Source organism: Manis pentadactyla, chromosome 11, assembly GCF_030020395.1.
Source record: "Manis pentadactyla isolate mManPen7 chromosome 11, mManPen7.hap1, whole genome shotgun sequence".
In the NCBI taxonomy this organism is placed as follows: Eukaryota; Metazoa; Chordata; class Mammalia; order Pholidota; family Manidae; genus Manis; species Manis pentadactyla.
In genome coordinates, this window is record NC_080029.1 from 40,092,704 (window position 1) to 40,114,786 (window position 22,083).

General features: G+C 36.0%; 1 protein-coding gene across 3 annotated transcripts in view; it reads right to left on the bottom strand.

Moving 5' to 3' along the window:
• MNAT1 (MNAT1 component of CDK activating kinase) overlaps positions 1 to 16,563 on the bottom strand; it is a 255,557-nt gene extending 238,994 nt beyond the window's left edge. For all 3 annotated transcript variants that reach the window (XR_008992475.1, XM_036919462.2, XM_057488402.1), the window contains exon 1: positions 16,348 to 16,563. Coding sequence is in view for 2 of the 3 variants with exons in the window: in XM_036919462.2 (XP_036775357.1) it covers positions 16,348 to 16,436 (89 nt within the window). In the remaining variant the exon portion in view is untranslated. The remainder of the gene's footprint in view (positions 1 to 16,347) is intronic.
• Positions 16,564 to 22,083: the final 5,520 nt, after the last annotated feature.

Here is a 22,083-nt window from a genome sequence, read left to right on the forward strand (position 1 = left end):
TAAGTAAATCAGAATTAGTGCTAGATGCAGTTTGCTTCAGTTACCTGAAATTAGAAAAGCAGGCTCATTAATTATATATAAATCAGTGGTGCGGACGCACTGCACCATATTGATGGAGACCTCATTAATTTTCAATGATATAGCCACTATCATACTTGTGTTCTAAAAACAATTGAGTGAGGTATACAACCATTTTTCTTCATTTCAAAATTCTTTTTACATATTCTAACTTAGTAAATAAAAGGAAACCTGATGCCCCAAAACATTCTAATGAATTCATTAAATTTTACATTTTCTTGTCTTTTTGTAAGGAGTAACTATATTTGTCACTGTATACATTTTTGATACACAATGTCAAAAATGAAATATGGAAAGTAAAAATACTCTGTCATCCTCCAAATCATTTCATCACATAAGAAATACAATATTTAAGCCTCCTAATTAGCATATGATTATACCTCAAAAACCAAATACTATGACATTGTCTATACATTATCAAACAAGAATATATGGCAAAATAAAGTGGAAAAAATCATAACTGAATGTTTAAATTATCTTTTTTAAGTTATCATCATGGAAACTAAAATAAAAGAGAAAATTATTCTAAGCATATCAAATTGATTTTGATATTTTAGTATTTTCATTTTTATATAAAATGGCTTTGAGTTGCAATCTGGTTGCATTCCATAAATAAAAATTTTATTTAGCCAATGTGATCAAATTGAATTGAGTAATTCCTAACTGGGATTTACACAGAAAGAAGAAAATAGAGTTGGCCAGGTAGGCAATGCAATCATATAACCTTTCTTCAGTTTCCCCATCTGTTAAAAAAAAGGGGGGCAGGTATAGAATAGAACTAAAAAGATGATGGCTAAGCTCCTTCCAATTTTAAATTAACTGAGTCTGCCAACTTCCCGTCAATCCTTTTGACAAAGAAATAGCACTTTCAGCATGTACTTTTGCAAAGCTTACATCCATAGCCTGACAGCCAAATTAGACATCACATTGCTCTTTCCTAAAGGTAATATTTAGGTCTTTCCTCTTCAGTGGCTGCTCCACAAAAATATTTTAAAATTTGGGACCACTTAAACATTTCTGTACCCTTGATGACAATCTTGCATTAAAAATTACTACATTTAGGATATACCCACCCAAAGGCCCTCTACCTAAACCTACAGAATGGTTACAATTAGATTTCAGAATTTCAGGTGTCTGCTTCTCTAGTAGTAACTATTTAACAAATAGTTTGTTTAACAATAGCATAAAGCCCACATGTCACAACTTAATTTCAAAAAATATTTTGATAACTCTAAACTTCCTTTTCTTCCTTGCAAAGAAGAAAGAAAACTAATTTCATTCCAACTCAAAAGAAGAGCTAAAACACTGTAAAACTAATGAGGGCAGAGTAAGAATGTCTGCCACATTCACCCTTGTACACCCAACACAGTGTTTTCCAAAATTGCTTGAGCACAAGACTCCTAGATAGCTTGTGTGAAATACAGGGTTTCACCCCCAAAAATCGATAGTAGGGCTCAGAAATTTGTATTTTAAAGAGGAATAAGATGAATCTTAGGATGAGGCAAGTTTTGGAATCAATGGCCTGGAAAATTTATTGAGTGGAAGAAAAAGACTATAAACTTATATTAGTAACACTAACAACTAATAAATTACCACCGAGTCTTAGATTTTTGTCTTTGAAAATAGGCTTTACACACCTGAAATGAAGAAAAACCTTAAAATCCTTAGGTTAAATTTCCATTCAATTATTCCCATTCTACTTACTGTCTCAAGGACTAGTTGCTAAATAAACACAAAGTAAGTTGCCAAAACAAAATTCATGAAATTTAACCAAAAAACTATTTTTTGCACTTAGAATACTGAAAATAACTATAGCTAACTACAGAATGTTTTCTCTTAAATTTACCTGAATTATTAAACTTACTTGAACTGTGCCTCATCTAATCTTCACAGTAACCCTGCAAGGTATATGCTACTGGTAAATCCACTGTGCAGATGAGGAAATAAAAGACTTAAATAAAATGATTAAATTGTTCCCTAAATGACTCAACTAAGAATAAGTACCAAATCTAGGACTCAAACTCAGGCAGACTATCATTTTGTAATTGTTAGGCATTTTATGCCCACAGCAGAAAAAAGGACAATAAGAAAATTAATTAATCCTGCCAATCTGTATCCCTAAAGGAAACTAATGTACTATTGTTTCATGCTGTTGAAAAATAAAACAATTTGCAATTTAGCAAATAAGTTTGAACACCTAATAGATAGCTTTGAAAACAAATTTGATAATGTAACTTCCAGGGAAAGAGATCCTAAAGGGTGTCCATCCGTGATGCCAAAGTTTCTATGAAACTTTCTCATAGCTGTAGGCAAAAGCTCCCAAGAGTTTCCTCCCAGACAGAAAAAATATATAGTAAACTACTCAACAGATTAAATGAATCTTAAAAAAAAAAAAAGATTCCCAGCACTGAAAAAAAAAATTAGAGAAAAAGAGCTGCACAAGGAGAGAGCAATATACACACATACAAAAACAAACATTACAAGTAACATAACTATGAAATGCTTAGTAATCAGTTTTAAAAAACTATAACATTAAATTTCACTCAATAGGAAAAGGAACTGAAATGAGTATATTAGCACACATTATATCTTAAAGACTAAAATACACTAATAATTACTTTTGGTCAAACTAAAAAATATACATTACAGCCATAAAATAATCAGTCCACACTGAAGTACTCATATTCTGTAAATAAAATGATCAGCACACTCCCCATTATTTCAAAAGAACAATTACAGATAACAAAATAACTATAATTTTAATATCTTATCAAGAAGTTTCATTAAAGGCATAAGGTCAAAGACTGAAGCTACTGACTACAATGATTTCCTAATTAACTCTAAGTAAATTATCAAAATTTTAAGAAATTGAAGGGAACTAAAAATTATTTTAACCAAATGAACAAACTGAAGTTAAATGGCTGGCCTAAAACTGACCAGTCTATGGTGGAAGTGGAATCTAGGTTGTCCAACTTGCGATTCAGTGTTCTTTCTACTACTCAGTGGATTTGGAATATTAAAATACTTGGGATACCAACTCATATATGTAGTGAAAGCAAAAACCACCTCCTTTAGGAGAATGATCTTGAAATCTTCATTGTAATTACCATTAAAAAACATGAGATATTAATTCTCTAGAGCTGTTCTGCAGCATTATATTCAAATAAACTTCAAAATGCTACACTAAAAGAAAGTTAAAAGTAATAATCAGAAACTATGAAGAGAAATGTCAAAGGGGCACAAGCAATTGCCAATTTTGAGGTACAGAAAATGACATGCACACACAGAACTTAGACAACACAGAGTAAATGCCTCAATAATAATGTCAGCTTTTTCTAACATACATGATGGAGTAAGTGATGTCAGACTAGCATTCCCACCATAAGCAACCATAAAACCAACAAAATGTATAAGGCAATTGTTTACAGGATCAGACAATTAGCAGTGCAAAAACTGTAATCCCTCAGCCCTAAAATTGCCTCAGCTTTCCATGGAGGGGTAATTTCCATGACCATGGCCAAACACGTAAGAGTTTAAGAAGGTAAAAGTGGTTGTGCTAAGCTGAATATTCAGAGATAAGAGTGCAATGAAGTTGATACAGTAGAAATCTGAAGGTAGATGGTCCAGAAGTCTGTGCAGGCAAACCCATAAGTCCTTGGCCAAGGAACAGGCTCCATAAGCGCAGGGTAAAACCAATCAAGGCTTACAAGAAAGTCGCTGAGAAAAACAGCAGGTATTTATTGAGTGTTTACTTGGAGTTGTCACCAGCCAGAGTAGAGAAAGCATGTTAACACCTTATTAACATTTAAAGCATTCAACTGAGATACCAAACAAGCCTCAATTAAGAATAAGAATTACATCCTAGAATAACACTTATTCTAGATTCACACTAACAAAGCCTGAACTCAAGCCCCAACAAGTTTTGCAAGGGATTAAAAATTTGGAGTTTGAGTTGCAATAAAGGAAACACATTGGGTTCTCCATAGATCCATACTAACAAAGACTAAAACCAAGCCTACAAAGTTCAAGGTAATCAACCAGTAACTGAACTATCTGCAAGAATTTTTTTTAAACTCTTTAAAGGAAGATAACAAAATCCAGAATTTCTAAATTGTACTCCCTACATGATCCAGTAAACAACTGAAAAAGCACTAAACAAGAAAAAACAAAAGAAAAGAAAAATGTGACTCACAGTCAAAAAGAGAGCAGTCAATAGAAAGCAACCCTAAAACAAGATACTGGATCTAGCAGACAAGAACTTTAAGTCAGCTATTTTAACATTTTTAAAAAATTAACACAAAATATGTTCAAAGAATTAAAGGAAAATACATTTTAAAAACTAAAGAAAATATCATCTCAATGAATATAGATAGTAAATCTAATGAGAAATGAAAACTATAAAAAAAGAACAAGATAAAAATTATAAAACAAAAAGTACAATAACAAATAAAAACCTACCAAATGGGTTTAACAGAAGATTAGAAATGGCAGGTGGGTCTGTGAACTTGAAGACTGAGTAACAAAAAGTATCTAATCTGAAGAACAGCAAGGAAAAAAGATTAAAGAAAAAATAACAATACCTCAAGGACTCATATAACAATATCACACATGTAACTGGAGTTCCAAAATGAGAAAAATGAAAATAGTGCAGAAAGAATAGCTAAATTTTTTCATATTTGATAAAAAACACTGGGTTACAGATTCAAGCTCAGGAAACTTCAACTAGGATGACTACAAAGAAAATTACACCTATACTTATACTAAAGTTGCTAGAAACAAAGATAAAGAGATTGAAAGCAGCCCCAAAAGGTTTTTATGTAAAGGGCACCAAAGATATGAGTAACAGATAACCTCTCATCACAAATAATGGAGATCAGAAAACAACAGAATGATATCTTTTAAGTGGTGAAATGCCAACCCATAATTTCATAGTCAGCAAAAATATCCTTCAAACAGCTGGGTGAAATAAAAAAAAACTTACAGATAAAATTCTGGGAGAATTCTTCCCCAACAGACCTGCACTATAAGAGATGCTAAAGAATGTTCTTCAGGCATAAGTAAATCAATATAACTGTAAAATCAGATCCAGAGGAAGAAAGGAAAGATACCAAGAATGGTAAATAAGGAGGCAGTTTACACTCATGAGGATGGTTATTATCAAAAAGTCAGGTTATAATAAATGTTGGCAAAATATATAGGGAAACTCATAACATTGCTGGTAGGAATATAAAATGATGTAGTCACTTTAGAAAACACTCTTACAATTCCTCAAATGGTTAAACAGAGTTAACATATAATCTAACAATTATATTTCCAAGTACACACCTGTGAGAAATAAAATCACTTCTGCATATAAAAACATGTACATGAATGTTTATAGTAGCATTATTCATAAGGAACAAAAAGTGGAAATAACCCAAAGGTCCATCAATTAATGAAGGAAAAGATAAATAAAATGTGGTATATCCATAAAATGGAATAGTATTCAATAACAGTAAGAAATAAAGTCCTGATACATGCTACAACATGGATGAACCTTGAAAACACCATACTAAATAAAAGGCAATCACAAAGAACCACATATTATATGATTCCACTCATATGAAATGTCCATCATAGGCAATCTATAGAGAGAGAAATAGTAGTTGCCTAGGGCTGGGGACAACAGGGGTAGGGGGTGTTAGAGAATAATGGCTAGTGGTAAAGGGTTTCAAAAAGAAGTAACAAAAATATTCTAAAATTGATTGTGGTGAAGGATGCACACCTCTAAAAGCCAATGAACTCTACACTTTAAATGAGTGGATTTTATGGTATATAAATTATATCTCAATAAAGGTGTTTTTTAAAAGATTAATTTTTTTTATTTTTGACATTTCCTTAAATCAACTGACTGCTTAAAGTAAAAATAACAATAACAAATCATATATTAAAGTAAAAAATATGATCTCATCAACACAAAGGATGAGAGGGGTGAGTAAACAGAATTATATAGTTCACATTTGTAAAGTATGAAATGAGAAATGAAAATGGGGAGTGTCAGCTGTTGACTCTAATAAAAAGAGTTTGATAAGGATGCACAGTGTTATACCTAGAGAAACCACTAAAAAAATAGTTAAAATAAAATAATAATAAAGAGCTACTGTCAATAGACCAATACTTTAAAATCCAAGTAAGCCAAAATAAGGTAGGAAAGGAATAAGAACAAAAAAAACAAAAGGGCCAAATGGAAAACAACAGACTTAAATCCAATGATAATAATAATCACATTAAATATAAAGGGGTTAATATGCCAATTAAAAGACAGAGATTGTTGGACCACATGAAAAAGTAAGACACAAATCGATACTGTCTACCAAACACACACTGGTTGAAAGCAAATGGATGAAAAAGATATACTGTCAAATAGTGAGCTTTAGAAAGCTGACATGACTATACTAATATCAGAAAAACTTCAGGGCAAAGAGTACTACAAGAGACAAAAAGGGACAGTTCATAATGAGAAAAGGAAAAATTCATCACAAAGGCAGAGCAATCCTAAGTATCCACATACCTAGTAAGAGCTTCAAAATACAGGAAACATGACAGAACTAAAAGGAGAAACTGACAAATCCACAATCTAGTTGGAGTAATTGATAAAAGGAATAGATAAAACAAATTAGTAAGGATATAGAAGATATGAGCAACACTATCAACCAAGTTGACCTAAATGACATTTACAATACATGCAAAAGCCACAGAATATAAGTTTTTTTCAAATGTACATTGATTGCTCACCAAAATAGACCATATGCTGGCCCATAAGTAAGTTTTCAGAAAATTTAAGAAGATTGACATTTAATAAAGTATGTTCTCATCACAACAGAATTAAATTAGAAATTAACAATATATCTAGAAAGTCTCCTTTTTCTAATTCTACCCAGAATGAGTGTCTTTTCCTAATTTTTCTATTCAAAGTGCTGTTTCCTAATTTGCACAAAAATATATTAGTCAAAACAAATGAATTACTACCACTTAGGAATTATTATTTCCAACAATGAGTAAATTGATCCTTAATCTGAGAAAGCTTTTAAATACAGATAATAACTTAGAGAAAATACAGAAAACATATTAAACAATACCACAGAGATGCAATCAGTAAAATTCAGACTGGTAACTCTTCAGCACAAACTATCCAGTAATACCAGAGACAAAGAAAAAAGGCAAGGAAGAAATAAAGATCTTAAGTAATATGGTAAAATATTGACTTTTAATATCAGGATATGATATTATTTTTTATATATGATATTATATTTAATATCAGGACATGACAGTAGTTTTTCTACTACTCTGTGTCTTACATATGTTTAAAATGAAAAAAAGTAGATTTAGTAAAATCAGATACATGTATATTTCCAGAGACAAGTTTTGCCAAGTACAGCTGGGAGTGAAATTAAATTATTAATGACTGTAGTTAAATGAGAATTCAGTAAAATTCAATATGCTTTCAGAATTGAGGCCCATTTCTTAAAGAGGCGCTGATAGCAAAGAAAACAATTACCCTTTTCTGTAATTAAGACAACTTCATCCCTGAAATAAAGAAAAAAGACAAAGAAAAAGAAAAAACATGGAATCCAATCTTCTTTGATAAGCATGCAATCAACTCATTTCAGTGTTTGCTGGATTGAACTGGTACATAAAGGAAAATGATTCATTCCTCAATCAGTTAAGGGAAAAAAGTATTTTCATAACATTTCACCTCTTTTCTCCTTTCTACGCCTGTATTTTCTCCCACAAGTCGTACTCCTAATTAATCTTTCCATAATCTTATACGTCTTATCTTTTGTGAAGCACTACTATTCATTCTATCACTTGCCTACTGAAAATGCCTTTGCTACTTGAGGACATGAACAAAAAGTAAAATGAGTAAAACTGTCTGGATCCAGCATCAAGATGGCCCACTGATCCCTACCTCAGGTTATTCATGCTTTTTGGGTGTAAATACCCTCCACATTGCAACAGTTGTTCACTGGTTAATAATATAGAAGAAGTGATGGTAATGGCACTTCTGCAATTAGATTATAAAAGGCTCTGTGGTTTCTGGTTCTCTCTCTCATCACTCATTCTAGGAAAACCTATTACAAGGACCCTACAGGGAGTCCAGCAGAGGAACTGATGCCTCCTGCAACGGGCCACATGAGTGACCTTGGAAACAGATACTCTAGTCCCACACAACAGCCTGAGTGAGCCTCATGAGACCCTGAGCCAGAATCACCAGACTAAGCCATTCATTCTCAGATTCCTGACCCTCAGAAACTGTGTAAATGTTTTTTGTTTGAAGCTACGGAGTTAAAAGACTATACACAATTATCGAAATTGGAAAAAGAAGAACTAATGAGGCCTAAGGTCAGCAGACAGGGGGAAATGATAAAGATCAGAGAAGAAATAAATAAAATTGAGAAGCATAAAACAATAGAAAAAATCAATGAAACCAAGAGCTGGTTCTTTGAGAAAATAAACAAAATAGATAAGCCTCTAGCCAGACTTATTAAGAGGAAAAGAAAGTCAACACACATCAACAGAATCAGAAACAAGAAAGGAAAAATCACACGGACCCCACAGAAATACAGAGAATTATTAGAGAATACTATGAAAACCTATATGCTAACAAGTTGGGAAACCTAGGAGAAATGGACAACTTCATAGAAAAATACAACCTTCCAAGACTGACCCAGAAAGAAACAGAAAATCTAAACAGACCAATTACCAGCAAAGAAATTGAAGCGGTAATCAAAAACTACCCAAGAACAAACCCCAGGGCCAGATGGATTTACCTCGGAATTTTATCAGACATACAAAGAAGATATAATACCCATTCTCCTTAAAGTTTTCCAAAAAACAGAAGAGGAGGGAATACTCCCAAACTCATTCTATGAAGCCAACATCACCCTAATACCAAAACCATGCAAAGACCCCACCAAAAAAAAAAAAACTACAGACCAATATCCCTGATGAACATAGATGCAAAAATACTCAACAAAATATTAGCAAACCGAATTCAAAAATACATCAAAAGGATCGTACACCATGACCAAGTGGGATTCATCCCAGGGATGCAAGGATGGTACAACATTCGAAAATCCATCAACATCATTCACCACTTCAACAAAAAGGACAAAAAACACATGATCATCTCCATAGATGCTGAAAAAGCATTCGACAAAATTCAACATCCATTCATGATAAAAACTCTCAACAAAATGAGCATACAGGGCAAGTACCTCAACATAATAAAGGCCGTATATGATAAACCCACAGCCAACATCATACTGAACAGCGAGAAGCTGAAAGCTTTTCCTCTGAGATCGGGGACAAGACAGGGATGCCCACTCTCCCCACTGTTATTTAACATAGTACTGGAGGTCCTAGCCAGGGCAATTGGACAAAACAAAGAAATACAAGGAATGCAGATTGGGAAAGAAGAAGTTAAACTGTCACTATTTAAAGATAACATGATATTGTACATAAAAAACCCTAAAGACTCCACTCCACAACTACTAGAACTGATAGCAGACTACAGCAAAGTTGCAGGATACAAAATTAACACACAGAAATCTGTGGCTTTCCTATACACTAACAATGAGCCAATAGAAAGAGAAATCAGGAAAACAATTCCATTCACAATAGCATCAAAAGGAATAAAATACCTAGGAATAAACCTAACCAAAGAAGTGAAAGACCTATACCCTGAAAAATATAAGACACTCTTAAGACAAATTAAAGAGGACACTAACAAATGGAAACTCATCCCATGCTCTTGGGTAGGAAGAATTAATATCGTCAAAATGGCCATCCTGCCCAAAGCAATATACAGACTTGATGCAATCCCTATCAAATTACCAACAACATTCTTCAACGAACTGGAACAAATAGTTCAAAAATTCATATGGAAACACCAAATACCCCGAATAGCCAAAGCAATCCTGAGAAAGAAGAATAAAGTGGCGGGGATCTCACTCCCCAACTTCAAGCTCTACTACAAAGCCACAGTAATCAAGACAATTTGGTACTGGCACAAGAACAGAGCCACAGACCAGTGGAACAGAATAGAGACTCCAGACATTAACCCAAACATATATGGCCAATTAATATACAATAAAGGAGCCATGGACATACAATGGGGAAATGACAGTCTCTTCAACAGATGGTGCTGGCATAACTGGACAGCTACATGTAAGAGAATGAAACTGGATCACTGTCTAACCCCATACACAAAAATAAATTTGAAATGGATCAAAGACCTGAATATGTCATGAAACCATAAAACTCTTGGAAAAAAACATAGGCAAAAATCTCATGGACATAAACATGAGAGACTTCTTCATAAACATATCTCCCCGAGCAAGGGAAACAAAAGCAAAAATGAACAAGTGGGACTATATCAAGCTAAAAAGCTTCTGTACAGCAAAGGACACCATCAATAGAACAAAAAGGTATCCTACAGTATGGGAGAATATATTCATAAATGACAGATCCAATAAAGGGTTGACATCCAAAATATATAAAGAGCTCACACACCTCAACAAACAAAAAGCAAATAATCCAATTAAAAAATGGGCAGAGGAATGAGTTCTACACAATGGTATAAAGGGCATATAAAAGTGTAGGCAAAGGGTCTGTTTCTGTTTATACAGAGGATCAAAGCCTAATTTGGCTACCCCGAAAATGAACTAAGATACGATATGAAAAAGAACTTCCAACATCAGCACTCTCGGGAAGACTCATACCAGAAGATGATCATCAAAACACCCCAACAAAGATCCACACGCTGCTACAGCTGTAGATGCACTCATCCCACCAGTTCCTGGACTTGCCATGGGAATGAAGAAGGAGATATCTAACCTGGCATGTGCATACAGTAAAACAACAAATTTGACTGGATCTATACTGTTGGAACTCAACCAAGAATTAGGAGAAATGCAAATTCTAGCGCTCCAAAATCTTACAACTACAGACTATCTACTGTTAAAAGAACATATGGGATGTGAACAGTCCCCAGGAATGGGTTGTTTTAATTTGTCTGATTTCTCTCAGACTGTTCAAGTTCAGTTGGACAATATCCACCATATCATAGATAAGTTTTCACAAATGCCTAAGGTGCCTAACTGGTTTTCTTGGTTTCACTGGAGATGGCTGGTAATTATAGGTCTGCTTTGGTTATGTAACTGTACTCTTATTATGTTAATGTGTGTGTGCAATTTAATTAGTAGTTTAAAACCTATACATGCTGAAGTTACTCTACAAGAAGATATGTCAAAGAAATAATCAATCTTCCCATGTTTTCTTCCATCTGCTACTTCTATAGCTTTTCTTCTTCCTTCCTAATTACAACTCTTAAATAGAATTCGTGCCTCATATCGAATTTACCGTGTATCGTAATTCTTCCACGTGGTAAAGATACCTCAAGACAAATGCTGGGCCTAGAAGCCACAGGGCATAAATATGCAAAGAAGTAAAAAGCTAACCTTTTCAAACAATAAAGCTTCTCTCTCACTTACCAACTTTACATTTCCCTGTATGGCCCCGGAAGATGACTGGTTAGCCAGAGACGGGTAAGATTCCTCAAGGGAGGAACAACCTAAGACAGGCACAGTCGCAGGGGGGTCATCAGGTGAGAAATTGGGGATCAACAGAGGTGAGGCTTAGAACCTCACCCCCCTGTTCTGAGAGAAATCATCTGCATACGTGGATGTTTTATTGCCCTTGTCTAGCTTGGATTAACACATAGTCTACAGGCACACACCTGATCATCTACATTTGCTCTCTTACAACACTAAACTATGTTTTCTACCTTTACCTTGTATCTACCTACCACTTCAGCATTTTATTAAAAATAATAATAATAAAGAGAGAAATGTGGTATCCACATATAAATCAAGTATAAAAATCAAATGAATATTCATATTTGAAATGATTGTTTATAGTTCATAATGCATGAGCAAAACTGAACGTTTCTGTGATGACTGCCCTTGTACTGTTCACCATGTAACTTATTCACTATGTAAGAATTTGTTCTCCATGTAAGAACTTGTTCGTTAAGCTTCAGAAGATTGGAGACTGACGAAAATTAGGCTTGGGGTGGATTAATGATTGTGCATTGAGCATTGACTCCCCTATACAGAATTTTATTGTTGTTAACAACCATTTGATTAATAAATATGCGAGATGCCCTCTCAAAAAAAAAAAAAAAAGTACACACTTCCAATTGTAAAATAAATAAGTAACCAGGATGTAATGTATAGCATAAGGAATATAGTCAAAATATTGTAACAACTTTGTATGGTGATAGCTGGTAGCTAGAATTATCATGTATATAAATGTTGAATCACTGTGTTGTACACCTGAAACTAATATAATACTGTATGTCAACTACCCTTCAATAAAAAATAATTATCTACAAAAAAAAAAAAAAAAGATATTCAATACTTTATTATAAAAAACAAATGGGCAGAGGAGCTGAATAGACAGTTCTCTAAAGAAGAAATTCAGATGGCCAACAGACATGTGAAAAGATGCTCCACATCGCTTGTCATCACAGAAATGCAAATTAAAACTACAATGAGATATCACCTCACACCAGTAAGGATCGCCATCATCGAAAAGATAACAACAAATGTTGGCAAGGTTGTGGAGGAAGGGGAACCCTCCTACACTGCTGGTGGGAATGCAAATTAGTTCAACCATTGTGGAAAGCAGTATGGAGGTTCCTCAAAAACCTCAAAATAGAAATACCATTTGACCCAGGAATTCCACTTCTAGGAATTTACCCTAAGAATGCAGCACTCCAGTTTGAAAAAGACAGATGCACCCCTATGTTTATGGCAGCACTATTTACAATAGCCAAGATATGGAAGCAACCTAAATGTCCATCAGTAGATGAATGGATAAAGAAGATGTGGTACATACACATCTTCTGTGGTACATATACACAATGGAATATTACTCAGCCATAAAAAAAAAAAAACAGATCCTACCATTTGCAACACCATGGATGGAGCTAGAGGGTATTATGCTCAGTGAAATAAGCCAGGTGGAGAAAGACAAGTACCAAATGATTTCACTCATATGTGGAGTATAAGAACAAAGAAAAACTGAAGGAACAAAACAGCAGCAGAATCATAGAACCCAAGAATGGACTAATAGTTACCAAAGGAAAAGGGACTGGGGAGGATGGGTGGGAAGGGAGGGACAAGGGCAGGGAAAAAGAAAGGGGACATTACGATTAGCATGTATAGTGTAGGGAGCGTACAGGGAGGGCTGTGCAACACAGAGAAGACAAGTAGTGATTTTACAGCATCTTACTATGCTGATGGACAGTGACTGTGAAGGGGTATGCAGGGGGGACTTGGTGAAGGGGGAGCCTAGTAATCATAATGTTCTTCATGTAATTGTAGATTAATGATACCAAAATAAAAAAAAAATTTTTTTAATTAAAAAAAAAGACTATAGTTAGTCTTTTTTTAAAGATTCTTGTTAAATGAGAATTAAATATAACTGATTCCATCTAATTCAATATGCCTTCACAATCCCATGAAAATTCAATAAAAGGCCCATTTCAAAAGTTTGTTATTGTGGGTAATCCATTACACAGCAATAGATAATCAATACACATAAATAATGCTAAATAAAATCTGCTCCTTTCAGACTAATAAGTGTATTATAAAAATGCCCAAGTTCAATCCAATGAAATACATGCTGTACAAACTCAACATAGTATCAAAAATGTTTCACACCAAAATCCAGGTTTTATTACCTATCAGAACAGCAAGATTTTAAAAAAATAATAATGGTCAATATCAACAAAGATGTGTGACAAGAGGAATTTACATTCTTAGTTGTTGAGAGCTTAATTATTATAATCTGAGAACAACTGGGAAATATTTATCAAAATTTAAAGGTCACATGCAATTCCATTACTAGGCATTTATCCTACAGTTTGTCCATTACATCTTATACAATACTTGCATTTAAGTGCTTGAAGAGATATACAGATAGATGGGTAGGTAGGTAGGTAGATAGATAGATAGATAGATAGACAGATGATAGGCAGAGAGACATTTATTCCAGTGAAAAACTAGAAATTTAAATATTCATCAAAAAATTTTTAGTTTAATCTATTATAGTATACCTGAATATACCATCATCCAACTGTTAAACCTAAAGAGGAAGACATATACATACTGATTTAGAAAAGATAACCAAGATATACACAATAAAAAAAGTAAGCACATTCATATAATCCTATTCCCATGAGAGAACATAACAAGTTCATATTAATAAAATTACAATAGGGTCACTATAATTAAAGCCACATATTCACATTTTGTGGTCTCTTATTCATTTAAAGATAATCATTATTGTACAGTCTTACATAGTAGACCAAATAAATCTTGTTTTAATTTCATTTCTGCTTAGCACCCATACCATCCAAATAATGATAATATGATAATCAATATATACTGAATAATGTGACAGAAACTCTAACACCTGTAAATATTTTACATAATTATTTAATTCTCAACACTATAATAAAGGTAGTGCTATTATCTCCACTGCACACATAAATGAGACACAAGGAATCAGTAATTTGTCCAAAGCCACAAAGCTTATAAAATAATTCAAAATCAGAGGTTTGTTCTCTAGCCAATACCCTACAGTCTTTTATTCATTTTGTTCATATTTCAAATAAAAAAGGGACTACAAAAGTGTGGTCTATATCTAACAGCTTAGCAAATAAACCAAACTAAATGCACCACCAGAATGAGTCTGGCTATTCTTAACTCCTATGAGAAAACAAAAAGGATTGAGACTACAACAAAAGCAATTTCTAATTAAAAATAGATATCTTACAATTTGCCTAATAAAAATGCCATTTATTTTACTGAAATAATATAATCTCCCCTGATTAGCTAATTTCTCCTAGGAAGAAATTTCTTCCAGTAAATTGCACTTAATTTCCTTCCAAAAAAGCAAATTCTCTCTACTTGAGCACCACCTATAACAAACCTGACACAGAAAAATAAAGGGAAACTGAACAAAATCTCTAATAGCCCATATACAGTGTTCACCTCACTTCCCTGTTCCATGCATTTTACTTGATTATTTTTGCCTTATTTCTACTCTAAAACCATTCAAATACAGCCCTACTGTATTTCTTTTGCTGGATAATGCAAAGGAAAATAAAAATTAGAAGAAGAGATCAATCAAGTAAGTTAATATCCCATTACAATCTTTATAACTAATCATGGAATTTATGCTTACCCCAAAACACTGTCTACCACACTATAGATTATCCATCATTTTTTATCTCTAAGAAACCACAGCAATATAGTATATGCTCACCATAATACAGCACCTTTCATCCCAAAGTGCTTTATAGAATCACCTTTGCAGAACCACATTTGACCATAAATGTGGCAAGAAACACCAATTCCTGCTTTGATTCTTCAAAATAAACAAACTCAACTTCTCTCGTTCCCCTCCCCCACAAAAACTGGGCGCTCTAGAATTAGACATCTTCTGTTCCAGATCTACTTACATAAGGGACATTGAGCAGTCTCAGTTTCCCTCCCTGTGAAATGGGAATGATACTAATACTTCATGGAGCTGTTGTCGGAATGAAGTGATATAACTCATGGTAAAGCACTTAGAAGAGTGCCTGGCAGATAATGTACACTCAATGAATGCCAGCCATTATTATATCTCCAAAATAAACTGCTTAGAGTCTGCCCTTTTAGTAATGAGAATCTAAACAAATTCCATCTGGACAAGCGGGCATACAGACGGGGCTTTCAAATTAACTCACACAACAAATAGAGCGGTATATACTCACAGTAATTTTGATTGCACAGCACTTTGGCTCCTTTCAATAAAAAAATTTCTCGTGAAATTAAATACTCCGATCCCCCACGCTTTTAACCAGTGATATGTCTAGACCCCAGATGACAACATAGCCTATAAAAACGGCAGAGATTTTTATCGGCTATGGAACGCGAAACGTGACAAACTGCTTGGTATCACATCTGAGAACCTGCGGTCCAAAGCAGGCCAAAGAGATTCAGGGCTATGGGCTACAGTCCGTTTACAGAAACAACGTTCCCTGTCCCCATTTTCCTCCCCAGTGTTGAAACTAACGACGCCCTTTTCTCCCTGGAGCCGACGCTTAGCATCTCTCGGCTCTTTCCTCCCACCCTGCACCTCTCACCCCCATGAATCCACTGTCTCCCAACTCACAGAGTGTGTCCGCACACGTTCACCATCAGCTTCAAGGAAGGGTTCCGGTATTTGGTGGTTTTACACCGAGGGCAGCCCTGATCGTCCATGTCGCCCTTTTCCTACAGACTCTCCCGGACGCCTGCTTCAGCCACAAACACAGCCACTTCCTAGCTCTCCTAAGACCCGACGCCAAGCAGGTTCCTACCAACAAGCCCTCGGCTGGGGCTGTCCCTTTGCGAATGAGCACCGGCTAGGGACGAGCACGGCAGCACAAACGTTCCGGCAGCGAGTTTTCCGGTCCTGCTGCAGGGTTCGGTCTTAGCTTCCGAAGGCCCGCTCAATACCTTAGATTTCGCGGGGGGTGGGGGTGCTTTAAAAAAAAAGGCGTATTGTACACAAAGCCTCATCTCTAAGCACCTAGCTGTATTTTTCAAGGAACTGTGTCACAATTAGAAACACAGATTTCATCCTGTTCTGTCTGAAAATATTTACATGCCTAGTGTACATAGTCAATCATTCAGACCAGTATTTTCTTTTAGATGATTTGATAGCCAGTGCTTTATATTCTTCTTTATGCTTGAACTGTCATGCAAGCACAGAAAATACTACACCTTCTCAGATTCAAAGCTTGGAAAAGCTATCTAGAACGACACCAACTCTAAATATTACAAATTCTCACTAAATGTCAGAATACTTCTATAAATAATATCTGGCCCCTGCTCTTCACAGAGCTGCTTACTTCATCAGTGTCAAGCGTGCTTCATAGTGTCACCTGGCTCTAATATCTCTCCCCCAACCCCCACCCCTAAGTCAAAGACAAAACACTGGGGGTGGGGGGAGGTAAGAGAGATTTTATATATATATACACACACTACCTTTATTTCAATAATTCTAAGATCTGAGAGCCTGAAACTGTAAGCCACGTTCACTGCATTTGTCAAAGCTGCAAAGCCAAGTCTGTAAACACCTCCATTAGATAGTGAACTCCTCCCACTTTTAGGGGCACATTTTACTCATCTCTGTAACAAGGATTTGTTGATACTTATTGAACAACTAAAGTAAATGAAGAATGACTGAATGACCATCAAAGAGTAATATAATGTGAAAAGAAGTTTTTAAGCATTATCTTGTAATCTGACCCCAAATCTATCAAAAGTGGGCAAAGTTTTTCCAGTTAATCCATACAATGAATAACAGCTGTTTACACTCTCAGTAATTTTAACTCCCCATAGCACTTTTTCTTTTTTCAATAAAAACATAAAAAGGAACATTCCAGCTACTACTTTTTAGGACAGTGCACTGAGTAGGCAACCCACAGTGTGGAAATAACAATTGCAATTTTCATGGGATATGGAGGAGGAGCCTGACAAACAGCTGGATACCACACCTGGGAACCAGCAGACCAAAGCAGGCCATGACAGTGCCAGGCTTTATATTAATATACAGACATCAGGGATTCAGCCACTAAATAAATCATGTCATCTACTGGATCATGGTATCAGTCACTGACAGGAGCTAACCCAGTGCAAGTCCACTAACAGACAACGCCAATGTTGTGCTGGCAGGAGGGTTGTTATGCTGCTCTTGTTTTATTGAAACAGGCCACATTTAAACCAGTTACAAGACTCCGAGTGAAGCTCTCTTTGAGCAAGGGCAACTTTCAAGATCTTTACATTTTAACAGAATAGGAAATTTCTGGTGAAAGAATGAATATGGTCAGTGAGCAAATTTTTAGCCAGCACTACATTGAGAAGTCATCCATTAAGTTGACATTCTTGCTTATTCCCACCAAGACACTTCTAATGTCCCTGAACAGGCAACCCCAATCACCTTGTGAGATGAACTGCTTTTCCTTTATCCTAAACCTTGAGATTGAAGCAAAGAAAGCACTGAAGACTGTGGGAGGAAACACTGCTATAGGCTTTCTCCTTTTCCCAGGTTGGAAACTACTTCAGAGGAGCATTGTAGCAACAGCCTAGCTGGAACTCTAAGCATTACTCACAGAGCTAGAGACTGTCGAAAGTAGTGCTTATAGATTTGGCGCCTCGTGTCAAAAGACCTGGTTTCAAGTACTGGCTTCATCACTTACATGACCTTGGTCCTCAGATTTCCCTACTATAACCTGAGGATAATACTTATGAAGATTACATGAGATATTTCATTTAAAGTGCTAAACATGGTACCTAGAGCTCAATAATCGTTAGTCATTATGAATAGTAGCATTATTAGCAGTAGTAGTATCTAAAAGAGGCGATGTAATGTAATGCGATGGCCTTGCACATAATAGAAACTCTTGAAATGTATATGGAATAGTGGGATTCACTAACTACTACTGGCAGGAAACGCTTTGAAAAGGAAAGCACTGACGGCCCCAGACTTCTGATTCGTATGTAAACTCAGCCTTTGTAAAAACCATCAAACTATCAAGTTTCCTACATTTCTGAAGACAGCTGCATCCCAACAGTGGACTGATTGAGCCCATTATTTATTTCTCTTCCCAATCTGCTCTCCTCTAGCATTCCCATCTCAGTTGAGAGTGGATTCTTCCTCCCTGGGACAGTGTTTCGCAAATGCAGACACTCCTTTCAACCCAAACGCTATGGACCCAGATTGAGTTTTCCTTATCTGTAGGGAACATATATTGTTTTGTCCCTTGACTACAGATAGCACCCCTCCCCTTTCTTATGGAAAACAGCTCCTCTCCCAAAGGCCTTTGTAGTTCTAATAGGCCTGCCAATCACAATGCTCCATCTGGCTAGGGGTTGACATATAATACTTACTGGACCAATCAGAGATCCTCTCTGGAATTTTTCAAATTGGCAATCAGGGGAAAGCAGCAGAGCTTCTTTAGTGAACCTAAAAAATGTGGGTTGGAAACTACTGGAAGCCATGGTGCTGACCTTCTAGGGAAAGGTTCTTTGAAAGACTAAAACTAACATGATGAGAGTAACAAAGCAAGTGAAATGGAACAATAGGTCTGCAAGTCCGACCAGCTGCATGCCTGTCCCTCACATTGTTTGGTATCATAATCCAATTAATTCATGTTTCTACCTAGGCCAGTTCAAGACGGGTTTCTGGCTCCTGGGGAAAGGCATGTCACCACAAAAAAGGGAAGAATACTGCTACATGTGGGAGATGACTAGAACCTAGCTCTCAGTCTCTGCCAGGATCTTTTCACTCCACTACCACCCGTGTAACTCACGAGGTAACCCTCCCTCTCACCTACTGCTTATCAGCATCCTCTGCAGGCAGACAGCTTGGTATTAAGAACCCCCAAGCATTACATCCAAGGTTCCTTCTACCACTCTTAATGCTTTCCTTTGTGCAAGTTTGAAAACCCCCAGAAAAGACTGTGATTGTTTGGTTTGGGGCAAATGCCCATCCCTGGACGAATCACCTGTGGCAGTGATATTACACAAAGACATAGCCACTGTGCATGCTGTGTACATAGTATGTGGACCACTGTGTCCACCACACCACAGCAAACTGGGCATTTCATAATGTGTCCCCAACATGCCTTTTAAGCTAATCTCCCACTACACACCTACATAAAACCCACACTCCAGACACACTTACTCAGTGTATTCAGAAATACACTACACACATTAGTGGGTCCATGCATTACTCATTTTGTTCCCACTGCTTCTAATGAACTCTACCTCAAAATTCTTGTCTGTAAAGGCCCAGCCAAAAATCTGCTCCCCAATGCCTGCTCTTCCTCGCTCTCAAAATTAGTCTCTATCCTCACCACTCCCACACCCTGTATTGTATTTACTTAGGAATATGTCTTATCTCCTTCCCCCACCCCCTCCCGATCTTAAGCTCCTAAGGGTTAGAGACCCTCAATGTATATTCATCTGTCTGTCCTTCAGTACCTAATGCAATACCTGTACTTAATCAGGACTTAATAAATGGTTGGCAAATGAATGATCCTTCAGACATGTTGACTACATACCAACCACTGACTATCAAATAAAAGGAACACCCCCTCTACCTGGGAGATTACTTTAGAACCTAACTTCCTTAATCGTACCAGTACACAAGCTTCATGAAATACAAAGAACCTGCCAGCAGTTATATGGCCTTCCCTCTACTGGACAGCCAAAGTCAGCCTTGGAAAAGGGAATCTCCATTATTGATGGCAAAGCTTTAAATATATTCAAGCAAAATATAACATTCTGTGCTGAACATTTCTTCAATACACTAAAATGGCAGAAGAATCCCATGTATTCTCATCACTATTTTCAGGCAGGGAGGAAAAGATACGGAAATAAGCAGCTTGCTTTTCACTCATGCAGCCTCAACTCTGTTTCCCCAAATCACAATGCATCTTTAGGCTGCATATCAGCATAGCAGACACAATGTTCACAGCAATGCAGACATAGGAAGTAGAAGGGAGTATTCATTAACTTCACAAATCATTTAGCAAAACCAGTGCTCTGAGATTAACTCCACACACCCTCAAGTCTGATATTCCCTTCCAATACAGTTGACCATGTTTGAGTAGAGGACTTCTAGTTCACTTTGAACTGCTGCCAGAATGAGCTCTGGGCTCAACCTGCTAAAGGAATCCAGAGCCTAGTAGTGGATTTCACTTCTGGTCCTACAGGAATCTCCTACTGGAGCTACAGAATACGAATGTAGCTACAGGCTATAGAGATCATAAAAGGCCACCCCTGCTTCTACATAATCTGTTGAACTTGATGGTCTGGAGGCAAATATGGAGAAGACCTGCAGAAATTGAATGCATGGTTTTCCAAGTCAGGGCACAATATCTGACAATAAGCCTGAAAAAGACTCCTATAACCTGAACTTGAATAACCCTATAGCATAGCCAAATGAATTTTCATTAGGTACATACAACTGAATAGTTTCCCAATTTGCACTATGGGGAGGAAGATCACAACATTAAACAAAGATAAATCATGTGCTAGATGCTTTTTGGCACATCTCTATATTTCACTCAATCCTCCTCTCCACCTTTTATGGTCAAGTTACTAATAAATGGCAGAGCAAGGATTAAACCTTCGTCTAGCCAGCAGATCCCCAAATTCACATCCTTTCCACTAAATCACACTACCTCCTCTCTACCTTGTTCTGATAAATATGCTTTAAAATCCAAGAAACTAAATGCAATGTGGTATCCTGGATTGCACAGTGGAACAGAAGGCAGTCAATGTGGAAAAACTGGTGAATCCAAACAAAGTCTAGAGTTTAGTTAATAGTATTGCAGCAATGTTAATTTGTTTGGACAAATATACCATTATAATGTAAGACAGTAACAGGGGAAACTAGGTAAAGAGTAGGGGGGAACTCAGTACTCTTCTTGTGGTGTTTTTGTGATGTTTCCATAAGTCATAATTATTCTAAAATAGGAAGTATATTTTTAAAAATTCAAGTAAGTCATGCATCTCAGATATTGTTCTGAAGCTCCATACCTAACAGGATATTTCAGATGGGGTGGAAACACATGGTTTTTTCTATGATTATGAATTTTAGATCTAGGGCTTCATTAGGGTAGCACAAAAACAAGTTAAATCCAAAAGCAAATAATATCTTAGTTGACCATCAATAAAATGCAGCCAATGAAAAAGAAAACCTCACCAAACTGATCACTGTAGCAGGTGACCTAAACAGCTGCTTTATAACATGCTGAAGTAGGCAATTATGGGTAATTGAGAAGCAGAAACAATACAAGTACACCCTGAAGTAAAGGTTAGAATGATGTCATTAAAACGTTGGATTCTGAGAAGA